Source organism: Nomascus leucogenys, unplaced genomic scaffold (genome assembly GCF_006542625.1).
Source record: "Nomascus leucogenys isolate Asia unplaced genomic scaffold, Asia_NLE_v1 Super-Scaffold_258, whole genome shotgun sequence".
Classification (NCBI taxonomy): domain Eukaryota; kingdom Metazoa; phylum Chordata; class Mammalia; order Primates; family Hylobatidae; genus Nomascus; species Nomascus leucogenys.
Window position 1 is genome coordinate 2,909,447 of NW_022095769.1, and position 26,862 is coordinate 2,936,308.

At 50.3% G+C, this 26,862-nt stretch overlaps 2 protein-coding genes across 5 annotated transcripts in view; both read left to right on the plus strand.

Annotated features, from left to right (window-relative positions):
* Positions 1-14,263, plus strand: part of HOXB3 (homeobox B3) — a 41,669-nt gene extending 27,406 nt beyond the window's left edge. For 2 of the 4 annotated variants that reach the window (XM_030807964.1, XM_030807963.1), the window contains 3 exons: positions 7,514-7,601; positions 10,752-11,085; positions 11,931-14,263. In XM_030807964.1, coding sequence (XP_030663824.1) covers positions 10,857-11,085; positions 11,931-12,778 — 1,077 coding nt within the window. In that variant the 5' untranslated portion in view covers positions 7,514-7,601; positions 10,752-10,856 and the 3' untranslated portion in view covers positions 12,779-14,263. Of the gene's footprint in view, positions 1-7,513; positions 7,602-10,480; positions 11,086-11,930 lie in introns of all 4 variants that reach the window. The other 2 variants (XM_030807961.1, XM_030807962.1) reach the window with 2 other exon arrangements.
* Positions 14,264-18,083: 3,820 nt separating this feature from the next.
* HOXB2 (homeobox B2) lies at positions 18,084-20,460 on the plus strand. The gene is made up of 2 exons (XM_003278733.3): positions 18,084-18,594; positions 19,374-20,460. The coding sequence occupies exons 1-2, from the start codon at positions 18,204-18,206 to the stop codon at positions 20,051-20,053; spliced, it is 1,071 nt and encodes a 356-aa protein (XP_003278781.1). The 5' UTR covers positions 18,084-18,203; the 3' UTR covers positions 20,054-20,460.
* The last annotated feature ends 6,402 nt before the right edge of the window (positions 20,461-26,862 follow it).

Below are 26,862 nucleotides of genomic sequence, written 5' to 3' on the forward strand. Positions count from 1 at the left end.
TGCCTGGAAATTGTTTTGCATTAAATTTTCTCAGCCGCAGAATTATCTTTCCTCGCCTCCAGCTAAACTTGCATTTTTCCACCAGACACTTGGGCCCCGCACCAATGAAATCTGAGAGGAAGCTGCTGGGCCCTAAGTGGCCGTAATTTAATTGATTTTATCATAAATCATCAACTTGATGAAGAACCCGAGGTTTCAGTGAAGTAAATTGATATTAATGGGAGTTTCTTGAAATGCAAACTCGCTGCATTGTTGGGGCATCTTGAGCTGGGGAGGTAGATTACACGTTTCCCAAGAGCAGAGAGCAGAGACCTGGAGCCCAGCACAGCTTTGGGGGTAGGGAAAGCAAGCTTTGAGGTGCAGCTGCCGGCAGACCTATTTCTATGGGGAAGCATAGCAGAGCGTGGAACTTTGTCGTGAGGGACACAGTCCGGCCCTGTGGACCCTGCTGGCCATCTGGGAGAATGCTGGTCTCCAACTGAGGGGGAGGCAACTGGGGAGGCTGGTAGGTGTATGGGCAGGGAGGGGGTTGGGTGAGAAGGCTCGGCTGGTACAATGGGTGCATTGTTGCCTGGTTAAAAATTGCCAGGTTGAAACCTTCCTCCTTTAATTAGACAAATTAATTATTTACTGCTCAAGTTGCATTGTCTAAAAATAGCACTTTTGGTTTGGTAATGAGGGTAGAAAACAACCCACCCTACACACAGAAGAGCATTAAAACCCAGTGCATGAGCCTCTATGGGGCAAGGGAAGGCCAGGCACTGGGTTGGTGCTCAGTGGTGGTAAGCATTTAAACCCCAAGAGGAAATACTCTGAATCTGGTCACGATGGTGCCCGTTATTGTCTGAACTCAGTTTATTACTTCTTATTGTCACTCACTTTAAATCAGCACATGGAGAATCACTAACATTCAGTCCAAAAAGAGACCTTAGAGATCATTTAGCTATACCCCTTCCCTCCATACACATGCCTGGGCTTTACAGAAGGGGACACTGAGGCCCAAGGAGTGCCCTGCCTCATGTCACACAGCCAAGCTGGAACATCTGAAATTCAAGCCCTCCAACTCCCAAGCCTATCCCAAGTATGGCTCTAGACAAATCACTTCCTTGCTCTGGGCCTCAGTTTCCTGATCTGTAACAATGGCAAGAGTTGGACTGGACACTTCCTGATTTCTCCCCTGTTCTGAAATTGGGCACCTCTGTGTGTACCCATCCTCAGCAGGACAGTGCACGGGAGGCACTCCCTTGTGTATACTGGAGCTCTGTGGGCATCTGGGTATAGAAGTTACCACATGTTTATTTGCAATATTCAGAGTTTACATACACCCAGAGCAGTGGATGTTTAGTCATTCTGGCTCTAGGAAATCCACTGGAATCTGGACTATTCCTCCTTCTGAAGGTGCCCTTATTCTCAGCTGAGGAGTAGCCCTGAGGAGAGCAGTGGAACTAGAAGGCAGTGGAGAGGGGCCAGCTAGCTGGGTTGGGTTGAGATTGGCATTTGGAGAAGGGCTAAGGAAAGAAGGTCTGGGCCTTACTGAGCAAGACCCTTTCCCTGCCAGGCACGGGGCTAAGGCTGTTGTTGTTCAGAGTGTGTGTGTGTGTGTGTGTGTGTGTGTGTGTGTGTGTGTTTTGTTTTTTGTTTTTTTGAGACGGAGTCTCGCTCTGTCCCCCAAGCTGGAGTGCAATGGCGGGATCTCCGCTCACTGCAAGCTCCGCCCCCTGGTTTCACGCCATTCTCCTGCCTCAGCCTGCCAAGTATCTGGGACTACAGGCGCCCGCCACAACGCCTGGCTAATTTTTTTGTATATTTAGTAGAGACGAGGTTTCACAGTGTTAGCCAGGATGGTCTCGATCTCCTGACCTCGTGATCCACCCGCCTCAGCCTCCCAAAGTGCTAGGATTACAGGCTTGAGCCACCGTGCCCGGCTTGTGTGTGTGTTTTGAGATGGAGTTTCGCTCTTGTTGCCCAGGCTGGAGTGCAACGGTGCGATCTCCACTCACCGCAACCTCCACCTCCCGGGTTCCAGCGATTCTCCTGCCTCAGCCTCCCGAGTAGCTGGGATTACAGGCATGTGCCACCACACCTGGCTAATTTTGTATTTTTAGTAGAGACAGGGTTTCTCCATGTTGGTCAGGCTGGTCTCGAACTCCCAACCTCAGGTGATCCACCTGCCTTGGCCTCCCAACAGAGTGTGGTTGTTAAGGTGCCCCCTACCCCAGCCCAGGGACTGAACAGTGGTTTCAGAGTTTAGATTCTGTGACAGCAGGTGCCCCCCTTCTCAGCCTCACCCCAACCCTGGGCCTTTGAGCCCTCCCTTCTTGGGAGGAGGCACACACAGGGTGCCACAGCACTCTACCAGGTCTCCTCTACGGTAGCCAGGACAGAAGGCCTGCAGGGTGGAAGACCCCCACTCTATACTTCCTTTTATTTTCCAGCTCCTCCCCCAGTTCCAAAGGAGTGGTGGCTTCTCAAGTGCATGGTTGTGAGCAAGGAAATTTCTTGCAGGATCAGAGATGTGAAGACGCTAGCAGGGGAGGGGAGGTTTCCAGGCTGCCTTGGGAAGTGTGGTTTGGAATATGAATTCTGGGGAAGGAGGGAAGAAGAAGATGGGAAGAGATGGGAAACAACATCATCTTTGGCACTCTGGAAATCTTAGACACTGGGCAGATAATGCACTTCCTAAAGCCTAGCCCCAAACACTAATTTGAGAGGGAAAAAAACCAAAAGGGCTGGCAGGCCCAGACTCTGGCCCTGTCCCATTCTGACTTTGGAGTTTTATATTTGGAGGCAATTCGGAAGGCCTTTCGCTGATTGGTCATTAATCCACTGAGTTATTGTCTGCTAAACAGAGGTCACTGGGAGAGGAACATCCAGTCTGTCAGGAGAGGCCCGCTCAACCTCAGGGACTGGGCCTGTTCCTCTTTTCCTGCTTCTCCCTCCCTTTCTCAGCATCCCCTGCAGCCCCCAAAATGCCCAGGATTTGCAGCCTCCCTTCCTCTGCCTTCTCTGCTCTGCCCACCTTTGTCTCAACACTTGCTGGGGGTGGAGTTTGCCAGGCTAAGGCTGAGCTTCTAGATGAGGTGGGAGCCCTTATTCAGATTGGGATCTATCACCACCAAGGAGCCCACCTGCCTGAGGCTCCCAACTCCAGCTCACTGGCAGCACCACCATCCCTTCATTAGCATGTTCAGGCGGCCTCCGTGGCCATTGAGTGGACTTCGCAGACCCTGTGGCTGCCCTTTTTGTCTTGCCACCCCTTCACGGGCTCAGCTGAGGAGAGGGCAGTGCCCCCACGCGTGGGGTGGGGAAAAAGTACAGCTTGGATTTTTCTTCTTCCACTGCAGCGACCTTTTTCTTCTTTTGATCCCCACTATTGCTGAGCAATGTCTATGCAGGTCTCCTCTTCGCCCTTCCGGGTGCCCCTTTGTTCCCTCCTGCTCTGGCTTATTGGAGAGCTGGAGATGGGGATCCAAATGCCAAGAGCCTTCTTCATTAGCAATTCCCACTTTACAACTCCCAGCTTTGAAATATTTATTAATACTTAAGGGAAAATGGAGATTTGGGTGAGTGTGTGAACTTTACACCACTCTGCTAGGGCTACAAAGCTGGGCAGTGAAGCTGGAAAACAGTGTGGGACCGGGAACCCAGACAGGGCCAGGAAGAAACATATCGCCAAACACCTCGCCCCAGGCTTCCAGGTCCTAGCTCCCCAGCTAGCCTTTGGGCCAGGCAAATTTTGTGCTGATTGAGCCAGGGGCAGGATCCTTGACTGCCCCAAGTCTGAGATCCGAAATCGGTTTTAAAAGAGCCAACCAGTATGCCCTTATTGAGAGAATTTTTGTTTGCTAGTTGATGCATTTTGGGGGGAGGAGAGAAACAGGCATGATTCCACCGAGTTCTATAAGGGCGGGTAGCCCTTGATTGCTCCAGAGGGTTTAAAGTGCTCCCGTCGCCTGATACTGGGTACCCAGTGGGGTGGGGGAGAGAAGTGCCAGAGCAAGTGCTCTGGCTCCGAAGAAACGGAATGGAAGAGGAAAGGATGTCTGTGAAGAAGGGCATTTTCTCTAATCTTTACCCTTATTATTTTTTTACTTCATTAATTTATGCTAATGTCTCTGTCTCTTACTTAGTTTTCCTCTTTTTCAATTTCTCTTTCTCCTCCTTTCCCTCTCTCTCTCTCTCATACACACACACACACACACCCCACACACATGGGCACACACACAAAGTTTCCCAGGTTTCCCTCCCAAATCCAAGAAGAAATTGTTCCCTCTTCTGTATCTCCAGTCTGCTCCGAAATCATGGCTTCACTCTCAGGGATGATAAGCCCTTCTCCTGCTTCTCTTTTCCCAGATCCCAAAGTCTACCCTCAGACTGCTCTGGCGTCCCCCACCCCAAGTTCCCTGCCCAAACTCCTCACTACCAGCCTTTATCCCCTGAAGTTTGAAAAGCCCCTGGCTAGCAGCAACACTTCAGTCCAAACAGGGGCCCTTAGGGGTGCCTGTTCCCCCCTCCGTCCTCCAGCCTCCCAGCCCTAATCAGAGTGCAGCCCGCCTGCTGGCCAGAGACCTCTGAGAATGGAAGAAAAAAGGCAAGACAGAAACTAAACTGGGATCTAATTGCCTCCCAAGTATTCCAAATGGGCGCTGTACTCCAGAATTAAGAAGCCCCCATTCCATCTCCTACCGCATTTGGGGGTGTATGTCCTCTGAGATTTTCTCCAGGTTCGTTTTCTTGCTTCTCGGTCCTCTTTTTCACTCCCACCCCACTATGCCCCACTGCCTTCTGTAGCCCGAGGGACCACAAAGAGTTGAGGAGGCTTGGGGAGGGGAGGGGTCTGCCGTTGTCTCTGGAACACTCCTCCACCCCCAGCTCAGCTCCAGGCCCGCTTCTCCTGCAGCCGGCCCGAGGCTGCCTGGGTGCCTTCTGGACTCTCGTGTTATTCCTAGAGGCAAAGCTGCGCAGTCCCAAAAGCGATCAGGTTCTCCTCTTCTCTCAGTTTTACAATGACCTTCTCTAACCCAATGATAGTAACAGCTGGGACAGCAGAGGTTTTGAGGTACATTCTTGGCTTTTTTTTTTTATTTTGGGGAGTGATAGAAAAAAAAAAAAACCAAAGGTACTGGTTTCTTTAAGGGTCTGGAAGCCTCCCTGGCCTGAGTTCCCGATCCACCAGGCTCAAAGTTACATGGGGTCTGACCCTGTAAGTCTCTAACCAGAGTGTAGAGATCTCAGGATAGACTTTTTGCAGCCACATACTCAGGCACCCCTAACAGGTCTCTTTGGGGTTCCAGGCTGGCTTGAGCCCCAAGTCTAGGTCTGACTTGGATGGTTTATTTTCTTGATACTACTAACAAACACAGAAAAATACTAATAAACACAGAATAATAGCTACTAATAAACACAGAAAAATAGCTCCCACCCTCCATCCCCACGTCCCCCAACCCGTGCTTCCCCCCAGAGGTCAACTTTCTAGGTAGGAGGTGGGGTCCTCAGGACATTACATTCTGAGGCTCTGCAAGTGGCTCCTGTTGCTGAGGGCAGGAAGGCCATAGGTACCCCCAGTTTATCAGGGCCCCTGGAAACCGGCTGCTCCAAATCACCTGGCCTGACTTAGCCTTGCCTGGAAAAAGTAGGGGTTGGAGACCAGGGACCACTCCCTATCTCATCCCAAAGTAGAGCCTGTGAGTGGGGAGAGAGAGGGAATGAGGGAAGCTTTGCCAGACACCTCCAGCCTGTGCTGGAGGGAACACAATAGCTGGAAATCAACTCTCACCTTTGTTGTCCCCAGTCCCGTTCCCTCTCCTGGTGCATCCAGATGGGAGAAGGCAAAAGCCACGTATTCTAACCAGGAAATCACAGGGTAGTGCCTTACACTAAGTTAAGAGGACCAGTTTTCCAAGCTGTCTTTAGAGAAAAGAGTCAGCTTTCTATTTCATCCCCTAGCTCCGAGTCAGCAGTTAGGCAGAGTTGCAAACACTCCTGCTTTGGGAAATGTCCTGGTGCTCTTTTTGTCTTTTCCTTTCTCCCAGAATGACTATTCCCCACCCCCTGTCCCAAATCTGCAGACACCTACATTTTTGGCTCCTGTCTTCCTCCTACAGGCCTCCTCCTTGCCTTTTCCTGCCCTGCTCAAACACACCCTAAGAAAACTTTAGCTTTTGTGGCCTTCCTCACTTGTGCCAAGAGTCATAAATCTTGCAGGGCAGAGAGAAACGAACAGCGTTGTTCTGAATAATAATAACCATCTTCCATCTCTTCTGCCAGTGCATTTAAAATTAAGCCACCCTGCTAGCTCTTCTCTTCTTAGAAGTACAAATGTCCTTATCACCTCTTAGCCCCTTCTGCCTATTCGGAGGTGAGAATCATAACAGAAACTTATCCGTGAAGTTCTTTCAGCCCGTCTACTGCCAGCCAGTCTGGAGCTCAAGCTAAAACACAGAGTCCTCCTTTGGTCACCCTTTTCTCAACTCTCCTCCCCCTGCAAGATGTTCTGGGTTTTTAAAATCATCACTCACCGCTTGTTGTCTGTTCTCAAAAAGAAAAAGGGGGAGGGGTGTTTTTGTTTTTTTTTTTTTAAAGGTCTGGTCTTTTTCTCTCCCTTGGTTAGAGACTGGGCCTAGAGACTGGGGGGAGATTTGGGAGGAATAGAGAGGGTGTAGTGGAGGGTAGAAGCCGGGGCTGGAGACTCAGAAGTGTGAGGGTTGGAGACCCAGAACTACTTTCTAAAAAAGTCCTGGTGTTCCAATTGCGAATGAGTGCAGACGGGCACCCGGCACCCTCACCCCCGGGCCAGGCCTGCCTTTGACTCAGCCTCCAAATGCTACTTCTCAAATTAGCATAATGGTTCACTAGTGGGGTATGGGGGGAGCTGTGAACTTCACCGCCCTTCCTTGCCTTTGCTCGCCTCTTCCTCCCTGTCCCTCCAATCTAGATTTAAATTTTTACCTGTTCTTTAAAAAAAGAACAACAACAACAAAAAAAACAAACCCTCCCTTCTTTCCTTCTCACTCTTTTTTGGGGAGGGGGGTATTTTAAAATATCCCCCCTTCCCCATCACCACCATCACCTTCCCTCCTTATCAGGCATCTAAGCTTGCTAAAGGGGGAGAGGTGGGGGGGTGTGTGAGCTTGTGTGTGAGTGAGTGAGTGTGTGTGTGTGTCTGTGTGGTTTTTTTTCCCTGTGCAAAAGCAGAGGCCATTGTTACGGAGAGTAGGGCGTACCAGTCTTATAGGGCAACCACACTGTGGCGGCTTAGCCCTGCTGGAGCCCGGAGCTGGATTCTGGGGAGCTGAGCTGCCCGGCACCTTTCGGTCTTCTATTTTTTTTCCCGCTCCCCCACCCCCTCCCTCCTGCGCACCCCTGCTCCTAAGCCGAGTGAATTGAAGCGGACGCCGGGAGGCTCCTCTGGCCGTCTGCCCCTCGGGCTCCCCAGCCGGGGTGGCTTTGCGGGGCGGGGGGGCGGGAGGCGACGCAGCTTTAAACAGTGGTCTTTTTTTCCTTTGCCTTCAAGGAGGGGAGATTTCTCGCCTGCCGCTCGCGCTGGGGCTCGATGTGAATATATATTATGTCTGCCTGTTCTCCCCTCGTCGGTGGCTAAGGTAAGCTGGACTGAAATAGGCTATCAGTTTGTGAATGGCGGAGAGTATGTCTCAATGATTTATGGCCCATATGACTCCAATCTCGGTTCAAGAAGAGTTCACAAGCTTTAAGCTTCCTTCCACGCAGCGACTCTCTCTCTCCCTCCCTCCCTCCCTCCCTCTCTCTCCCTCTCTCTCTCTCCCTCTCTCTCCCTCTCTCCTCTCTCTCTTCCTGCTTCTGTCCTCTTTTCTCCTCTCTTTTCTTTCAGCAGCCAGATCCAGGGCTGAATTTTCTCCCCGGCTGCTAAGAAAGTCTCAACCTTTCTCTCTCTTCTTTCTTGTTATTTTTCTTCCTCCCATTAATTTTTTTAAGTTCTGGAAGATGGCCTATCCCCTCTCTCGGGGCTTCCCCAGCTATTGTTACTCTCCTGGCTCTCCCTGGGGTGTGCTTGGCAAGGTGGGATTCTTGCGGGGGGCTCATCTCCCTTCTCCAGCGAGACCCTGGGGGGGAGCCAGCAGCCACCGTCTCCCTCCCTCCCTCCCGAGGAGCCATATGGAACCTGAATTTTTCCAACATGGAGGCAAGGGAAATAGATCTGTTTGGCTTGGTAGAGCTGTTCCCCACCCCCTCTTGTTCTGGATCCCCGATCTCCGGTCCCCTTAGCACCTTTCCCTCTTCCCACTGTCCCGTCCGCCAGGCCTTGGCGCCCTCCAACCCGGAGCCCTGCTGAGCAAAGTCCCGAAGCGGAGTTTCTAAGGCGCCTTTTAATTCGGTTACCTCCAGCTCCCAAACTTGCTGCCGCCCACGGGGCTCGGCCCTCGGCCGACTGGTATGCTGGGAACCTGCCTCCGATAACCGTTTTGGTGTCCTGATCGCTTGCTCTTCTTCGCCTCCTCGGGCCATCGTAGGTGGCTGGTAGCTCGTCGCCAGTCGCCGCGGCAGCAGCGACCGGCCGAGGCAGCCTGGCAGCAGCAGCCAGGGACTACCCGGGTGCACAAACCTTCCCAGCCCTGTCTGCACCACCGGCGGAGTCTCCATTCTTTCCTATCGCGTCTCTGGCTCCTTCGCTTTCCACACTCGCCTGGCCTCCTTCCCGCGATGGTTTGGGGTTTATTGCAAGGGGAGCGGCAGGAATTTCGGCCCCAGGCGTCTAGTTAAATTATTGTTTTATTATTATTACTATCATCATCATCATCATCATTATTGCTGTAACAATCATTTAGACTAAATAAAGCCAGGGCCTAGCCAGCCAACCCCCTCCAACGTTTTTATTTCATTCTCTATCTATTAATAACAACCACAACTAATGCCTGTTAATTAATTCCCCTTTCAGCCAGGGCTGCTCGGAAGCTAATTTTGGTTAAATCAGCAGAGGCTAATGGTAATAATAATAAAGGGATTGGGTCAGCCTGGTCAATTGAACTCTGGTTCTCCCTGGAAGGACCTGCTGCTTTGCAGACCCATGTGTATTTCCAGAAACCAATCGGAACTCAGGGTTACACTGATTCCCTTTTGAGTATAAATCTGTGTCATGAAAAAGGGGATTTATGTGAGGGAGGGACTTTCTTCACCTGCACTCCTTTTATTTTATTTTCCTATGTTTAGTTTTCTTTGGAGTTGACCAGCTAGGCTGAATGAGATTAAAGTTTTCCAAACACACATGGCAGTATGGAGGTTTTATGAAAAGTGGTGGTGAAGAGTTGGGAGAGACAGAGGGAAAAAAATGCAGTCAGAAGTTTCAGAACAAATACACAAAATCCTATGTTAGTTTGAATCTTTATTTTTCTGGCACACTTTTAAAAGGCTGTATTAAAATAGTGTGTTTTTTTTTTGCCTCAGGGAACCTCAGTCAACAGGAATACCTCTGTTTCTAACCCAGAGAATAATATTGTTAAAATTGCTTTGTTAATTTTTTTCCTTGGGAATAATTTTCTCTTTTGGAAAGCACTTTCCCCGTCTCAGTAGAAAAGTCTAGCAGTTGTAACTTCTTGTTTCTTATTTTCTTTGGGGGAAATCAAAGAAAACAGACGGTGAAGGAAAGGGTGGGAAAAATTAAGTCTCATGGAAAAAAAAAAAAAAAAGAGGTCCAGGGAGAGACCTGGGCCAAATGGTCACAGCACCAACTGGCGTGGCCAGGAAATTGAAACAATCCTGCTCCATCTGGGGGCCCCACAGGGCCACTGGCTGCCCGATCCCAGGTTTGGCTGAGCAAAGACAGGGGCCGGAGGTGGTGGTACCTGCAGCAGGCCCATGGACAGATGAGTCTCGGTTCAGCTGGCTCTCGAGGTTAAAAATCATCAGGAAGTTTCTAGGTCAGGCTGTTGTTGTCTTCCTGGTGGGAGAGTGGTGGGAAGTGGAGAGGACACCTCACAAGAGAAGCTTCTCTGCTGAACTTGCTTCTCCTGTCTGTCCTTTTAGGAGATTCCTTTGGTTTTCCTTCAGGCTAGACTTTGCTTGGGCAAGAGACCTAAACCGACTTGGAAGGAGGCAAAGGCTGGAAGCATAGAAGCCTCTGGGCTCAGAGGAGGGTGTGGATAATGCATTTATTTTGGAGTCTCCTAGTGTCCCCTCCCTTGAGCCATCCTATCCCAGAGTTGGGGAGGAGAGATAGGGAGAGAGGGACTAGGAGAGGTCAGGAGCTAGTGTACAGGCAGGAGAGAAGCAATGGCCTTTACCATAGATTCTACATCTAGGCAGTCTTGAAAGGCATATAGTCTTTATTTATTTATTTATTAGTGGAAATGAAAACTGGTGGGCTTTTTTTCTCAGCATCTGCTTTGGAGACGTTGGGGAGGGGAGAAGAAAAAATCCTATTGATGTCAGTTCCCTTTTCAGTTCCTAAGATGGATTCGAGCCCCAGTCCTCTTCTCCCCCTTGTGTCTCTTCTCTCGCCTCTCAGGTCAGCCGCTTGGAACAGACCCCGGAGGAGGGGGGCAGAAAGGGGAGGTGTGGGGGGGTGTCCGGCGTGTCACGTGACCCCCAGGGTTGCCAATGTCCAGTCCTGAGGGTATCAGGCCTTTCCAAGTTGCCACCCACTGCCCAGGCCTCACCCAGCGATGCAGAAAGCCACCTACTACGACAACGCTGCGGCTGCTCTCTTCGGAGGCTATTCCTCGTACCCTGGCAGCAATGGCTTCGGCTTCGATGGCCCCCTCCAACCCCAATTTCAGGCCGCCGCGCACCTGGAGGGCGACTACCAGCGCTCAGCGTGCTCGCTGCAGTCCCTGGGCAACGCTGCCCCACATGCCAAGAGCAAGGAGCTCAACGGCAGCTGCATGAGGCCGGGTCTGGCCCCCGAGCCCCTGCCCGCCCCGCCCGGCTCACCCCCGCCCAGCGCCGCACCTACCAGTGCCACTAGCAACAGCAGTAATGGGGGCGGGCCCAGCAAAAGTGGTCCCCCAAAGTGCGGTCCCGGCACCAACTCCACCCTCACCAAACAGATATTCCCCTGGATGAAAGAGTCGAGGCAAACATCCAAGCTGAAAAACAGCTCCCCCGGCACAGGTACCAGTTCTCTGCCTTCCTTGTCCTCAGCTTTTGTCGGAGCCAGGAATGTCACTGTTATTCTAGCACCCAGCCCCTAGGCGCCCACGAGGCTGCCTGGGAACAATATTAGGTGGCCGGCGGGTACATTTTTGATACCCCCACCCCCTAATGACCCCTGACCCCGCCAACACCCTCCTGCCTCTAGCTGCCCTCCACTGGAGCTTCTGAAAGCTCCAGAAGGCCCGGTGCGTGGCCTTAAAGCTCTTCCCAAGGCCACAGAGCCAAGACGAGGCGCTGCCGGGAGGATGCAGAGTCGTCAAGGATTGATTATTATTAAGTATGATTACCGTGGGTATTAATCACAATCGCTTGGACGGCCCGGGGTCCCGGCCTCCAGGCACGGCAGCCTCTTCGTGCCACACTTCCTGCCCACGAGTGTCCAGATTACCCCAAGGATTCTCCTCAGACTCCCATCCTGTCCTCAGGACGGGGTAGTCAGGGAGGGGAAATGTCTTTCCTGACCTGGAATTGAGGATAAGGGGGAGAAAGCACGCACGCGAAAATCCAGCCCTAAATAAATGGCCATGCGGCTCTGTCTGCGTGACATGATCAAATTTTCATAAGCTGGGGCAGCGAAAGGAGAACAGGTCTCTTAATAAATGCCACTATTATAGAGTGTCCTCTAATGCGACGGGCGGTGGGGTGGGGGAGTGAGGAGGAGGCGGGGACGCGAAGGGGAGGGCGGCGGGGGCTCCGAGTCCAGGCCTGGATTTATTAAGAAACGATGCATTCAATTTCGGCGTGTTCAGTAATTATCTTTTATTTCATTTTCTCCCCTTCCCACCCCTCCCCCTCGGATCCAGCAGAGGGCTGTGGTGGCGGCGGCGGTGGCGGCGGCGGAGGCAGCGGTGGCAGCGGGGGCGGTGGCGGCGGCGGCGGCGGGGGAGGGGACAAGAGCCCCCCGGGGTCGGCGGCGTCCAAGCGGGCGCGGACGGCGTACACCAGCGCGCAGCTGGTGGAGCTGGAGAAGGAGTTCCATTTTAACCGCTACCTGTGCCGGCCTCGCCGTGTGGAGATGGCCAACCTGCTGAACCTCAGCGAGCGGCAGATCAAGATCTGGTTCCAGAACAGGCGCATGAAGTACAAGAAGGACCAGAAGGCCAAGGGATTGGCCTCGTCGTCGGGGGGCCCATCTCCAGCCGGCAGCCCCCCGCAGCCCATGCAGTCCACGGCCGGCTTCATGAACGCCTTACACTCCATGACCCCCAGCTACGAGAGCCCGTCCCCACCCGCCTTCGGTAAAGCCCACCAGAATGCCTACGCGCTGCCCTCCAACTACCAGCCACCTCTCAAAGGCTGCGGCGCCCCGCAGAAGTACCCTCCGACCCCGGCGCCCGAGTATGAGCCGCACGTCCTCCAAGCCAACGGGGGCGCCTACGGGACGCCCACCATGCAGGGCAGTCCGCCGTACGTGGGCGGGGGCGGCTACGCGGATCCGCTGCCGCCCCCTGCCGGCCCCTCCCTCTATGGCCTCAACCACCTTTCTCATCACCCTTCCGGGAACCTGGACTACAACGGGGCGCCCCCTATGGCGCCCAGCCAGCACCACGGACCCTGCGACCCCCACCCCACCTACACAGACCTCTCCTCTCACCACGCGCCTCCTCCTCAGGGTAGAATCCAAGAAGCGCCCAAATTAACACACCTGTGATGGGAAAGGGCGAACGAGGATTAGGGGATGGGGAGAAAGAGAGAGACTGTGGAGCTCTGGGGGGCAGCCTGGAGGTCTGAAAGAGGGCCCATGAAGGTGGTAGCCAGGCTTCCTGGTCAGAACCGGCCTGGAGCTTCTTCCCCTCCCCCTGGCCTGAGAGGTTGCTTTTAAGTCCTCCACCCCTTGTTCCATCTGCCTGCCAACCCATTGAAAAGGAATCCACATCATATTGGAGATGACCCCATCAACCCCAGGGCTCCAGCACTACCAAGTTGGAATTCCACGCCCGGGAGTGGGGTAGAGGAAGACGAGATAGGACGAGGCAGAAAAGCACATTTGAAAAACCAGACAAGATGGCTAGGCCATCATCAACCAACGGACTTACCTTACATCTTTGTAGGTAATTCCCCCCAAATCTTGATTTTTTTTCCTCAATTATCCTTTAAAAAATAAGAAAACACATTTCAAACCCAAAGGGCACAAAACACGTTCCCTTCCAACTTTCCCAAAACCTCAAATTTGTTCCCATTTATTTGAGGTTTATAGAGGTACCTACCCCCTCCACTTCTAGCCCCTGGTTTTTCTGCTCTAGAACATTCATATCTATACATCCCACCCCCATCAATTACAGTTTTTAGAGGGCTCAGGGATGGTGAGAGATCCTGAAAGAGCTGCCTATATTATAAATTATTATTTTTTTTTTTTAAGGAAAAGTGTGGAGGCTAGGGCAGGCAGGTTGTTAGGACTGAAGGTTTGCCCATTCTGCTGCCTCCATCTCAGCTCCAGCTCCATCCCCCTCTCTCCACAGAAAGCAGTTGGTGGCACGAGGTTCTATACTTTTCTTTTCTTCTGTTGCTCTCTTGACTTAAAGTGAAAACAGGGTATATTTGAACAAACTGTCTGTCCCAGGCAGAGGCTGGGCAGGGCCTGTGTGCCTTGCTCAGCCTCCTGACAGGACACTTTTGTTGCACTTAGAGTTTACATTTTAATGGATGTAAAAACAACTGTGAGAGATGTCTGGGCCTGCAGAAGTCCAGCATTGCTCAAAAAAGCGTGTGTTCTAGTGAACATTTTCATATATATTTATTGGTTATAGCCTGTTAAAATATTTTCTTTTTTGTATTATTTATCCCCTTACATTATGTATTTATATGAGGGAAAAAAAGGAAAAAATTGTACTTTTTTAGTATTTACTTGTTATAAAGGACATTGTGTTTCCTGTCATGTAAAACCAGCTATTTTAGTTACTATTGTACTCTAGAAAAGAGCTGTAGATTTATGTTAAACTCGTACTTATGAACAATTGTAATTAGTTCTAAAAGGCATGAACTCAGCTCCTAATCGTCACTGTATAGTCCTGAATTTGTAGAACTAGAGTTAATTCCCTCTTGGAACTTTCTTTGTTCTTCAGTAGTTACTTTTTTCCTTACCTAAAAGGGTTGTCTGTCAAACAATTGTTGAATAAACTTTCTGTTATCAATTTTATCTTGTCCTGGTGGTTCAATTTAGATAGCAGAGCAAGGCTGCTGACTGCCAAATTTCCCCCAAGGGAAGAAGGACAAGGACATTGAAGACCCTTCCCTGGCCTTTTTGTCCACTGCCCAGGTTCCTGTCTCCCCCTTGATATGTCTTAAGTTTAAATACCATTTCTCACTCATAAGAACCTGTAACATTTTGCCAACTTCTTCAGCTGTGGTTTAAGTAACAATTTGGGAGGTAAGGGGGGACTCTTGGGTGCTCTCTGTAGGTTTTTCTGTTTGGCCTCTATGCCTCTAGGTTTTTCATTCATTGACCTTTCGTCTGTTAGCTCCTTTGGCCACAACCTCCATGCACCCCCCCACCCCCACCCCTTCCCACTACCAACAAGAAAATCTGGCCGATTACGGTTTCTACGAAACCTAAACTTCGCAATCCTCTTCCGGAGCTACAAAGAAGTTGTCACGTGACCTGAAGCCCAACCACCATTGGGTCTAAAATGAAAACAAAGAAAAATGATTAATTAAAAAAAAAAAAAAAAACAACTGAGGCCTAGACTTCTCAGGTCAAACTTTAAAACTAAGTAAAATTAAATCACTAAATAAAACTCGAGGCGGAGGGAGGGGAAGCATGTTCGATTTCCCCTGCCAGAGAAAGGGGAGAGGAGGGTGAGAGAAGCTGTTGGATCCAAGCGTAAATAAAACGGTCCCCAGGCTAATGTGCAGCTCTGTTTCCACCATCCTTGGGAAAACTTCATTTCTTAGTCGTGGTTCCATAAAAGTTTTATCACATTGGAGTGAGAATAGAGAGGGTCTGTCAAAGATGAAATGTCACCGCTGAGTCGCTGGAGCCGATAAGAGCGAGAAGACAGGGCGGCTGAAATATGGAGCTAATTCGTTGAAAGAGAAGCGATGGCTGCTTGCTGAAGAGCTGCATAATTCTAATTGTAAGCGATGTGCCCGCATTGCTTAATTAGGAGCATATATTTGGTGGTAGTGATGGTGGGGGAGTGAGAATCGTTCCAGGCCCTGCCTTAAAGAGAGGGCTGATTTTCATTTTTATGTTGCATCCTGGCAGTCCAAGGTTAGTAATTATAGTCTTTATGCAACAATAAATAACAATAAAAAAGCAACCTGAATCCTACACCCTCCCCCTTCCCCACCACCAAGTAGGATTTTAACTGGACTCATCCAAGCAGCAAGCAATTTAGCATTGGGTCAGGCTATAATTTAAAGGCATAAGAGCGTGCAAAGTTTGATTGGGATCAAATAACGCTCAAGGGTTTTTCTTTCTTTCTCTTTCTCTCTTCTTCCCTGAATAACATTTTCTGAATGATATAACTAGATGAAGCACCATGTTTGGCTCTGGGGGTGGGTTGGGTTGTTATTTATCTAGCAGGAAAGAGGCCAAGAAAGAGAATTTAGCTTAAGTTTGAAAAACAGAGCTTTGGCTAGAAGCTGGAATTGCAAACAAGAAAAATAAGAACCAACTTGGCTTGGTGTTCCCTATCCTTCTCTTTGGAAGATTCCAGGCACTCAGCTAAAGCAGCCAAAGACGTGGGTAAAATATCCGTGCTGTTAAATTCACAGCAGGACAGGGGGGCGGGGGAGGGATGTCTCTGAAAAGGAGGGTTCTCTTGGCCCCTTTTAACACCCAAGTTTTCCGCTGTTTGATAATCTGGCCATAAAATCTGTCAGTGAGGGTTAGAGAGAGCTGTATTTCCTGCAGGGACAGTCTGCCCAAGTCGCTTGAGATAAGCTCTGGATCCTTCAGCCAGCTGGAGAAGCTGTTGCTAAACTTTCAGAGATGTTCAAGGGGGTGGACAGAGGGAGAACCCACTCTCAGGCCTTCCTGCATGACTTCCAGACAGCTACTATTTGGATTCTTCTATGCCCACCCCCATCCACACCTCTAAATGGCAAAAATTGTTTTCTTTGGAGCCGAGTTGCACACTACTGTCGCTGGCCACTTTGCCCAGGTCAGAGCAGCTCTCTCTGTTCTGAGCCCTCCAGAGCATGCCTCCTCGGTCCCTGCAGCCCCCACCTCCAACTCCCCTTTCTCCATCCTCCTCTCCCCCACCCTCATGCTTCTACTCAGACTTCTCTGTCCTTTTTAAGTACTCACCACCACCCACGCAGATGTTACATTGACAGAGTTTCTAGTTCCAGCTCCGGGCTCAGTTGCCATTTCTCTGCTAACCAGCCTTCTCCTCCTGGCTGGGCAGCAGAGAGAGAGGAGGGGGAGGGGAGGCCAGAGCCATGGGAGTTCTCCAGGCAAACTTTCCACCCAACTTAGCGCTTTCCCTCTGTCCCCATTTCCCATCTGTTTCCCAGCTCTCCCAGAATCACCTTTCTCTTTTGCACCCCCACCCCCACCCCCAGGCCTTTTTAAGGGATGTGAAATTTTGGCTGTTCCCTCTGCTTTCCCAAAGAGCCAAATTCTTTGATGCAATCGGAGGGAGCTGTCAGGGGGCTAAGATTGATCGCCTCATCTCCTCTCCATCCCTCTGACCCACTTATTTAAAAATCTTCCCCCAGATCGACTTTTCATTTTCTGCTTTGAGGCCTAGTTTCCCACCAATTGCTTGGGGCTCAGAGTCTTGTGCCCTCTCCCTATAGTAAATTACAACACTCTAAACTTCAGACTATCTTGGTCTCCTCAAAATAAAATAAATTTTAAAAACATTTTCCCCCACGAGCCAGAAATGGAATATCATCTCAGTGGCCATTATTTCCACCCCCACCATCTTCAGGGAATTCTTCCTTGTCAGGGATTCTTTTTTTTTTTTAACTAGCACAATGGCAAAAATGGGAGGGAAAGTCTCTTTGTCCTAGGGGAAAAGCTCCCCACCACACTCATGCACACACATAACGCTGATCTGAACTTCGAGAGTGCTCTAAATTAAATCAATGGTTACCTCAGTTCTTGTTCATGTCCCTGGATATGGATACAGATACAAGCTTGAGGCTTGAGTGGGTACATGCACATCTTAGACTCTGCCTGTTTTTGGAGGGGAGGGGGATGTCACAGAGAAGCATGGAAGCCTGAAAGTGAGGAAAGCAGGGGTATATAAGGGGCAGGGGCAGTGCTGCAAACACTGGGCAGAGAAGAGAACCCAGGCCATACAGCGATGGAGGCCAGAGGCCCAAAAATGCCCCTCATGCTCCATCTCACTCCTATGTGTCCGCCTGGGAGTTCTTGTCCATTTCCCAAGATTTAACTGTTGCTTTTGGAGGGTAACAGGGATGGTGGTGCTGATGATTGTAAATCTCTTTCTTATTTGCACCTTAACACTGACCTTTTTCAAAGAGTGGAAGCCTCTTTCGACTCCCTCTTCCTCCAACGCGGAGATCCTCACTCATCTTTTCTTGGGGAAGGGGAGAAGGGAAGGGGATGCTGCTGGCCACGTAAAGAAAGACTTAATTTACTCTATTAAAATACTTGGAAAAGAGGAAGGTTTCTCCCTTAGAGTCTCTTCTTTTCCAGGCTTCTGAAACCTTCTAACCTTCGAAGGGGATGAGGAAAAGATTCCTCTAGCTTTTCTGGAGAAATGGAGGCATTGGGGAGAGAGCGTGTGAGGCAATGGTGTAGGAATGGGGGCTCATGGTGTCCAGGTCGTGGTCCTCTGGTGTTTTTGAATCAATTAAACCAAATAATGCTCTCTGTTTTCCACCAGGCCCAGACGAGTGATTGGCGGAGGCCGGTCCCGTGACCACGAATTCCCTGTAATTTCGCTGGAGTCCTGGGTTTAATAGAGAGTCCCCATACGCTTGTATTTATCAGCAATATACAATTATAAAGGCCCAAAATTAAAAAAAAGAGAGACCGAAATCTCCCCCTCCCAAAATCGCTCCATTACATAAATCTGGGGGGGGCAGGAGGGGGGGTCCCTTCCGATCCTCCCTCCTGACGCCCCCCCCAGCAGCCCCCTCCCCCACCACTGAAAGCCATGAATTTTGAATTTGAGAGGGAGATTGGGTTTATAAACAGCCAGCCATCGCTCGCCGAGTGTCTGACTTCCTTCCCCGCTGTCTTGGAGACATTTCAAACTTCATCAATCAAGGAGTCGACATTAATTCCTCCTCCTCCTCCTTTCGAGCAAACCTTCCCCAGCCTCCAGCCCGGCGCCTCCACCCTTCAGAGACCCAGGAGCCAAAAGCGAGCCGAAGATGGGCCTGCTCTGCCGCCGCCACCGCCGCCGCCGCTCCCCGCTGCCCCCGTGGCCCCCGAGTTCCCTTGGATGAAAGAGAAGAAATCCGCCAAGAAACCCAGCCAATCCGCCACGTCTCCTTCTCCGGCCGCCTCCGCCGTCCCGGCCTCCGGGGTCGGATCGCCTGCAGGTCGGTAAGCGTGGTGGGGGTGGGGTGAGGGGCAGCTAGAAGAGGGGGAGAAAAAGCAGTGGAAGGAGGTTAAAAAAAAAAAGGTGGCGAGCCTGTTGGTGTTCCTTACCCCCTCCATTCCTGGGATGGGGAAGTAGAATATCCCACTGGGGTTCAGGCCTGGCCGGTAACAGCGTCTTTTTTTTTTTTTTTTTTTTTCCCTCTCTCTCTCTCTCCCTACGGCTGATTTTGGAAACTGGTTGGGGAAACGCCTTTTTTTCTGCCAGAAGAAAATGATTTGATTGAGGTTTTCACCGTATCTGTGTAGGGAAATGAGTATGTTGTTGCTGGGATAGACTCTAGAAGCAGGAAAAGATTCGGTCCTTTCTGCCCCAACTCTAGGAGAAGAGGAAGAATTCAGAGCTAGGGAGGAAGAGGGGTGAAGAACAATCTTTATGACTCTCGCTCCGGTTGAGTTGGGAAGTTCCGAATTGAGGGGTCCACTGGGAGGGCTTGGGAGGGGGGATCTGAGGTTCTGGTGCCGAAGGGAGCCGCTCTCCGCCCCCTGCGTGGCCCGTGGGCGGCTCTGAATGCTTTGCCCTGACCCGGGCCGGGGCTGTAGACTAGAGAGGGAGAGAAGAAAACCCAAAAGCAGTAAAGCGAGAGGCTTTGGGGTGGGGGCGGGGTTGGGGTGGCGAAGAAGGGGAGAGGTGATATTGGTTTTGGCGGATGGGGTAGTCCGAACTGAAGTTGGGCTGAGTACACGACCCGCTGTGACGCCGAGCCTGTTTTCCCTGCAGATGGCCTGGTACTGCCGGAGGCTGGTGGCGGCGGGGCGCGCAGGCTGCGCACGGCTTACACCAACACGCAGCTGCTGGAACTGGAGAAGGAATTCCACTTTAACAAGTACCTGTGCCGGCCACGCCGCGTCGAGATCGCGGCCTTGCTGGACCTCACCGAAAGGCAGGTCAAAGTCTGGTTCCAGAACCGGCGCATGAAGCACAAGCGGCAGACGCAACACCGAGAGCCGCCGGATGGGGAGCCTGCCTGCCCGGGCGCCCTGGAGGACACCTGCGACCCTGCCGAGGAGCCCGCGGTCAGCCCGGGCGGCCCCTCCGCCTCGCGGGCGGCGTGGGAAGCCTGCTCTCACCCGCCGGAGGTGGTGCCGGGGGCCTTAAGCGCGGACCCCCGGCCTTTAGCCGGTCACTTAGAGAGCGCAGGCGCGCCGAGTCCCGGCTGCGCGCTGCGCGGGGCGGGCCGGCCGGAGCCCGGGCCATTGCCAGAAGAGGTCTTCTCGGAGCGCCAGGATTCGCCTTTCCTTCCCGACCTCAACTTCTTCGAGGCCGACTCCTGTCTCCAGCTATCCGGAGGCCTCTCCCCTAGCCTACAGGGTTCTCTCGACAGCCCGGTCCCCTTTTCCGAGGAAGAGCTGGACTTCTTCACCAGTACGCTCTGTGCCATCGACCTGCAGTTTCCCTAACCCGTTTCCTCCTCCCGGTCCTTTCGACCCCCGCGCTCCTTGGCCGTCTACTGGAAAAATCGAGCCTCTCCCACCCCCAGTCGCATAGACTTATGTGTTTTGCTAAAATTCAGGTATTACTGAATTAGCGTTTAATCCACTTCCTTTCTTCTTCTTCTAAAATATTGGGCACTCGGGCATCTTTTAAAATTCACACAGAAAAATTCCGTTTGGTAGACTCCTTCCAGTGAAATCTCAGGAATAATTAAACTCTGGGGGACTTTCTTAAAAATAACTAGAGGGACCTATTTTCCTCATTTTTATGTTTTAGACTGTAGATTATTTATTAAAATTCTTTAATAATAGGAAAAGGGGAAAGTATTTATTGTACGTTATTTTCATAGATTAAATAAATGTCTTTATCATACGAAAACGAGTGTTTATGTTGGGACCTAAACTCTTTCCCCGCGGCCCCAAGGCCGGTCCTCACCCCTCCAGGACCTGTGCGAAGTTGATTAGGTTCAGCGGCCCATGTGGCAGCAAAGCCTCCCGGGCCGGCGAAGTCCGGGTGGTACAAAGGTGACCCGATTGATGGCCGCTTCGCCCACGGCTCCGGCAAGAGTCGGGAGTTTGCAGGAAGCTCGGTCACCTCCCTGTCCCTCAGCAGAGGGCCTTTGGTCCTGAGCGGGTAGTTCTGGGACCTCTGCTTAGAAATAGAGGTGGGCAGGTCGAGGGAGAGAGTGTGCAGTGAACAGAGGAGGGTGCAAGGAGAGGAAGCCTGTGGACAGGCTTCAGGGTCGTGGCGGGGGCAGAAGTTTCCTGGAATTGGGAACAATCCAAGGGCTTCCTAGGCTTTTGCTTCTTATGACCGAAGCCGGTGTAGGACCTTTTTCCGAACTCAAGAAGCCTAGAGACGTGAGGCCTGGGGCTTGAGCCGGGCCTCTTTGGGAGCTGTAGGTGGTTCTCCAAGGAGTGGAGTGGGGCAGGGTAGGGGATTTTCTCGGGAAGCAGGGTCCCGCACCCAGGGATGGTAACTGGCTTCCAAGTGGGCAAGAGAAGAGGCCAGCTGAGAAATGTGGCGCTGCCGGGACAACCATGGACTCTGGGGCTGCTGGGGTTTGGGGGACCATCCAAGAAGCAGCCGGGCGAGAAGTCCACGGTGGCCCGGCAGCGTCGCGAGGCGCTGGACCTGCGAGGAGAGAAGGAGGAGCGAGGAGAGCGGGAGGGAGACAGGGAAGCAAAGACGATGCTCAAAATGGCGCTGGGGCCGGGCGGCGGGCGGGGTGCGAGGGAAGAAGCTGTGGCCGCCATGACAGACGCGGCGGGAGGCGCCGGCCCAGCGGGGATCTGCCCCCGCCCCCGCGTCCTCCCAGCTGGATTTTCCAGAGGCCAGGGAAGAAGGGGAGCCTGGGGAGTCCCACCTTCGTTTTAGTTTGTTTGATTTTTTTATTTTTAAAGTGGAGCCCAACGGACGCTGAGGACGCGAGATGAAAGGAGAGTCCGGGTGGATGTGGGAAGGGAAGGAGAGCGGCGGGTCTGCGGGCCTGGGTGTGCCTCATCCAGTCTAACTTTTGATTCTTCGCTGTGGGATTTGAAGCCAGGCCAGAGCTTTCTCTGAATGCAGACCCACCAGTTTTGACCAACAACTTCGTTTTCCGTATCGACACCATGTCCTATCTATCCCCCACCACACCCTGCGTGGTTCCTTGTAAACCTGGTAAGCGGGAAGCAAGGATCGATCTCCCCCATCTGCCTCCTGGTTTGCTCTTGGAAGGTGGAGGTTTAAAGGGCCCCGGAAAGCCATCCATCCTCCTTAGGTTTCTTTAATATTTCTCCCGCTCAGAAACAGACACTATGGGGCTACTCCCCCGCAGATGCTGCCCTTCTCAAAAAGTAGTTTATTTCCTGGGCCTCCAGACATTCCCCTGGACCAACAGGACCGGGATTTAGAGTACCAGGCACCCAGAGGCAGCAACTGTCAGGATAAGCCAGGAGCCAACATAGGTTGTGACACAGAGGACTAGACAGGCCCTTTGCATATTTTAAAATGGGTCCCTCAGTGTGGGAAGTACACACATCTTAGTTAGCTGGAACTTAATCCCTTAAACTGTCTTAATATAGAATTCATCTAGTGCATTAAATAATCTTACATCATGTTAAATTGCCCTGTTTCTCTCATAAATAAATTAATATAGAACAATTAGATGTGTTATAATAATATCATGTATCTTATTTTCCCTCATAAAATATATAGGTATGAAATAAATTCAATATATTAAAGTAATAATACACAGCTTATTGGCTTATGTGTTTATTTTCCCCATAAATAAGTGAATATACAATATATTAAAACTACGCTATACATCTCATTGGGCTGTGTGTTTATTTCTCCATAAAATATGCCCACAGGCAGTGTTTAACATCTTAAAAATCACAGCACACAAGCCATCTCTACACTAGCAAAATGAACAGATATTTCAGCTGGGGCTTTGATTTCTATGGACAGTCAAACTAGATAATTTGGTCTAATTAAAAATGCTCTTGCAGCTAGCTATAGCAGGTTGTTACAAAGATCAAGAATATCAGAAGTATCTTGCTAATGGCCTACCTTCCAGTTTCTTTGGTCAAAAGGAGAGCACCCTTCCTCAATGCCAAAAAAATGCAGAGTTGGCTCTGCAGGAGAGAATTCCTATCCCCCATCATGGTCTGCAGCACTCAAGGGCTTGTGATGCACCAGTTCTCTGGAGCCTGGCTGCTCCATGGACCAGCAGCATCAGCACTACCCGTGAGCTACTTAGAAATACAGAATCTTAGGCCCCTAAATCAGACCTACTGAATCAGAATTTGCAGTTTAGCAGCTCCCCAAGTGATTTATATACACTTAAAATTTGAGAAGTACGGCTAGATCATAGTGCCACCTTGCTTTCTGCCTTCCTCCATGCTTCAGAATTTTTGACTCACTTTACCTGGCACCTGCCTTCCAATTCTCCCAACCCAAACCAGTAGCTCAAATGGCAGGGAATCTTTGTTCCTGCCTGGGCCTGCATCAGTCCTGATTCCTTCCTGCCAAAGTAGTGGGGAGCCAACGAAAGGCTCAATGTATCTGTTTAGATTCAGGTACTTTGGATATCCTAGGGGTGAGAGTTCTTAGTCCAGGTGTTGCCTTTGGCTGATTATTGGAGAGGAGTTGAAACTCTTTTTACAGGAAACACACAAGCCTTGCTCGCTGTCTTCTTTCCAAATTTATGAAACTCACTGTCTCTGATGATACCACAGAAGAACAAAGAGGCAATGCATTTGCAGAAGGAAGTGACTCCCATCTTCAATTTCCCCACCCAATTCAGATTCAAGGGAATGCCTGGCAATTTGGGATTCATAAAGGATTGCAATTCAGGATCCCTGTATTCCGAATTAACTTATTTTCCTTCTTTCATCTCTTGGGTCATCCTTTTTAGCTTTTTTCCCAGTTGGCCATGGAGGAGTAAGGGGAAGGGGGGTGGTTCGCAGATAGGGCAGCAGACCCCGGTGGTGGTGGCAGATTAGAGGGCAGCTCCAAGTGGCTGCACTCACTTATTCCATCCTGATTGGGGCAGAGTTCCTCTTGGGTCAGGACCAATTGTGAGTGGTCTGTAGCACAGAGTGGTTATAAATTCCCTGTGGTTGGAGTGGGAAGGTTTCAGTGCAGCCCGGAAAGCTGCTGGTCAGTCTGCCCTGCTCTTAGTGAATCATTCTTTTAAGAAGCATGTCTCATTAATATTACAGTGAAAGCAAAGGACCATTAGACCGACGAATGACTTGCAATCATGATAACCCTGAGTCATTAAAAAAAAAAAAGTTAACTTATGCCTGAGCAGGTCTCTTCCCCTTTCTGGATCTCAGTTTCTCTATCTGTGAAATAAATGTAAGAATTAAATGCCTCTAATGTACTCCACATTAATATATGTATATTCTTTAGTATATATTATTTAGTCTTCACAAACAATGTATTAACTGTTTATTATGGCCGATGTCTGGTGCTGTTAAGTAATTCTTGGTGTTTGACAGTGACCTACCTCACATGAATCTGGTGGGGCCATTTTAACAAATTTTCTTTTATTTTTTGAGATAGGGTCTCACTTTGTCACCCAGGCTGGAGTGGAGTAGTGCCGTCACAGTTCACCGCAGCCTCAACCTCCTGGGCTCAAGTGGTCTTCCCATGTCAGCCACCTGAGTAACTAGGAGTACAGGTGCGAGCCACCAAGTTTGGCTAATTTTTTTTTTTTTTTTTTTTTTTTTTTTTTTTCACAGAGTCTCGCTTTTGTCGCCCAGGCTGGAGTGCAATGGTGTGATCTCGGCTCACTTCAACCTCTGCCTCCTGGGTTAAAGCAATTCTCCTGCTTCAGCTTCCTGAGTAGCTTGGATTATAGGTGCCCGCCACCATGCCCGGTTAATTTTTATAGTTTTAGTAGAGACAGGGTTTCGCCATGTTGGCCAGGCTGGCCTCAAACTCATGACCTCAGGTGATCTGCCCGCCTCGGCCTTCCAAAGTGCTGGTATTACAGGCATGAGCTACCGCAGCTGGCTGGCTAATTATTTATTTATTTATTTTTATTTTTTATTTTTTTTTTTTTGAGACGGAGTCTCGCTCTGTCACCCAGGCTGGAGTGCAGTGGCTCGATCTCGGCTCACTGCAAGCTCCGCCTCCCGGGTTCACGCCATTCTCCTGCCTCAGCCTCTCCGAGTAGCTGGGACTACAGGCGCCCGCCACCACGCCTGGCTAATTTTTTTGTGTGTTTTTAGTAGAGACGGGGTTTCACCGTGGTCTCGATCTCCTGACCTCGCGATCCGCCTGCCTCGGCCTCCCAAAGTGCTGGGATTACAAGCGTGAGCCACCGCGCCCGGCCTATTTATTTATTTTTGAGACGGAGGCTTACTCTGTTGTCCAGGCTGAAGTGCAGTGGCAGGATCTCGGCTCACTTCAACCTTCACCTTCTGGGTTCAAGCGATTCTCCTGTCTCAGCCTCCCAAGTAGCTGGGACTACAGGCACCCGCCACCACACCTGGCTAATTTTTATATTTTTAGTAAAGATGGGGTTTCACCATGTTGGCCAGGCTGGCCTCGAACTCCTGACCTCAAGTGATCTGTCTGCCTTGGCCTCCCAAAGTGCTGGGATTACAGGCGTGAGCCACCTCCCCTGGCCTTTTATTTATTTTATTTATTTTTTTATGGCTAATTTTAAAATATTCTGTGGAGACGATATCTCACTGTGTTGCCCAGGTTGGTCTTGAACTCCTGAGCTCAAGTGATCCTCCTGCCTCAGCCTCCCAAAGTGCTAGGATTACAGGCGTGAGCCACTGTGCCTGGTCAATACATTTTAATTAGTGTCTTTACACCAATAATCATGCATTTATCTTTATTTAAATGAGTAGAGAGCAAAATCTTTTCAACAAGCAGGTAATCGGGTGCAGTGTTGTCTGCCAGGTGCCCGGTATTCAATAAATATGAGTATTAAAAAGTATCCTAGCCAAGTTTTCCTTTGACTGTCATCCTCTGCCACCTCCCCCAACATTTGGTTATGTTTACTCTTTTTCTTTTGTTTTTTGATTGTTTGTTTTTTTTTTTTTTGAGACAGAGTCTCGCTCTGTCACCCAGGCTGGAGTGCAGTGGCGTGATCTTGACTCACTGCTAGCTCTGCCTCCCGGGTTCACGCCATTCTCCTGCCTCAGCCTCTCCGAGTAGCTGGGACTACAGGCGCCCGCCACCACACCCAGCTAATTTTTTTGTATTTTTAGTAGAGACGGGGTTTCACCGTGGTCTCGATCTCCTGACCTCGTGATCCGCCCGCCTCGGCCTCCCAAAGTGCTGGGATTACAAGCGTGAGCCACTGCGCCCGGCCTGTTTGTTTTTTTAAGTAGGCCATTTCATATAAAAAGAGCCACCAAACTTCTTTTTCGACATGATGTTCTAGACTTTAACAGTCCCCTTTAGTTATGTTTAATCTGGTTGCTGGGGCATCAGAGCATAGGCACAATTTCTGAGACTCCCTAAACAGCACTGCTGAATTCGCCTACCCATCTTCCACCCGGGTCTCTGACAAGCACTTGCTGGCCCCACTGCAGATCTTCTTGGGATGTACTCTCAGTCCTTACTTTGCAGAAGGTGGCCTGTAGGGCCTCAATTTATCCTCTGCCTGCTGAGGCTGATTATAGCCCAGATCCTCCACTGATCTCTCCAGCCCAGCTCTGCCTACCCCTCTTCTCTCCTCCAGCCATCCCTCTGTCCACACTCAGGGGTAAGGTAGATATTTAGTGCTGGAAAGAGATCTTCCTCTTCAGAGGAGAGAATGAATAGTAAAGAAGCCCTCTTAAAACTTTCTCTCTCTCCCAACAACTGCAGAAAAATCACAATCTGTACAGTCATTCAGACCCAAATTCAGCTTGATCACTGTTTGGCTAAGATTTCCAAAGCAGATATTTTGGCCAAAAAAAACTATTGCATTTCGATAAACTCGATTAAGTAGAAAATTCTTTTAATTCTTCATGTCACACTAACCTTTCCTTTTAGAAAGATCTCAATCATTATTTAATCATGCCCCCAATTATTGGCTCCAGATGGAAGTTTACATCTTGCTGATCTGTCTAGATTCAGAAGTCAGGGCACCTCTAGGATGGACAGTTTCCAAGCGAAATTCCTTAAGGAAGAAGAGACAACATCCTCCCTAGAAAACTTTTCCCCAATAATTGGAAAATCAAGAAGTTCTTTCTAATATCCAACCACAAACCTTTCTGTTGCAATTTTAATAATTTGGATTCTTTATAGGTATAAAATATTAGGCTTTGGTTTTCAAGAA

Coding starts and splice junctions, on each gene's coding strand:
- HOXB2 (XM_003278733.3), top strand. CDS start 18,204: ATGAATTTTGAATTTGAGAGGGAGATTGGGTTTATAAACAGCCAGCCA. Junction 18,595..19,373: donor CGGGGTCGGATCGCCTGCAG/GTCGGTAAGCGT, acceptor TTTTCCCTGCAG/ATGGCCTGGTACTGCCGGAG.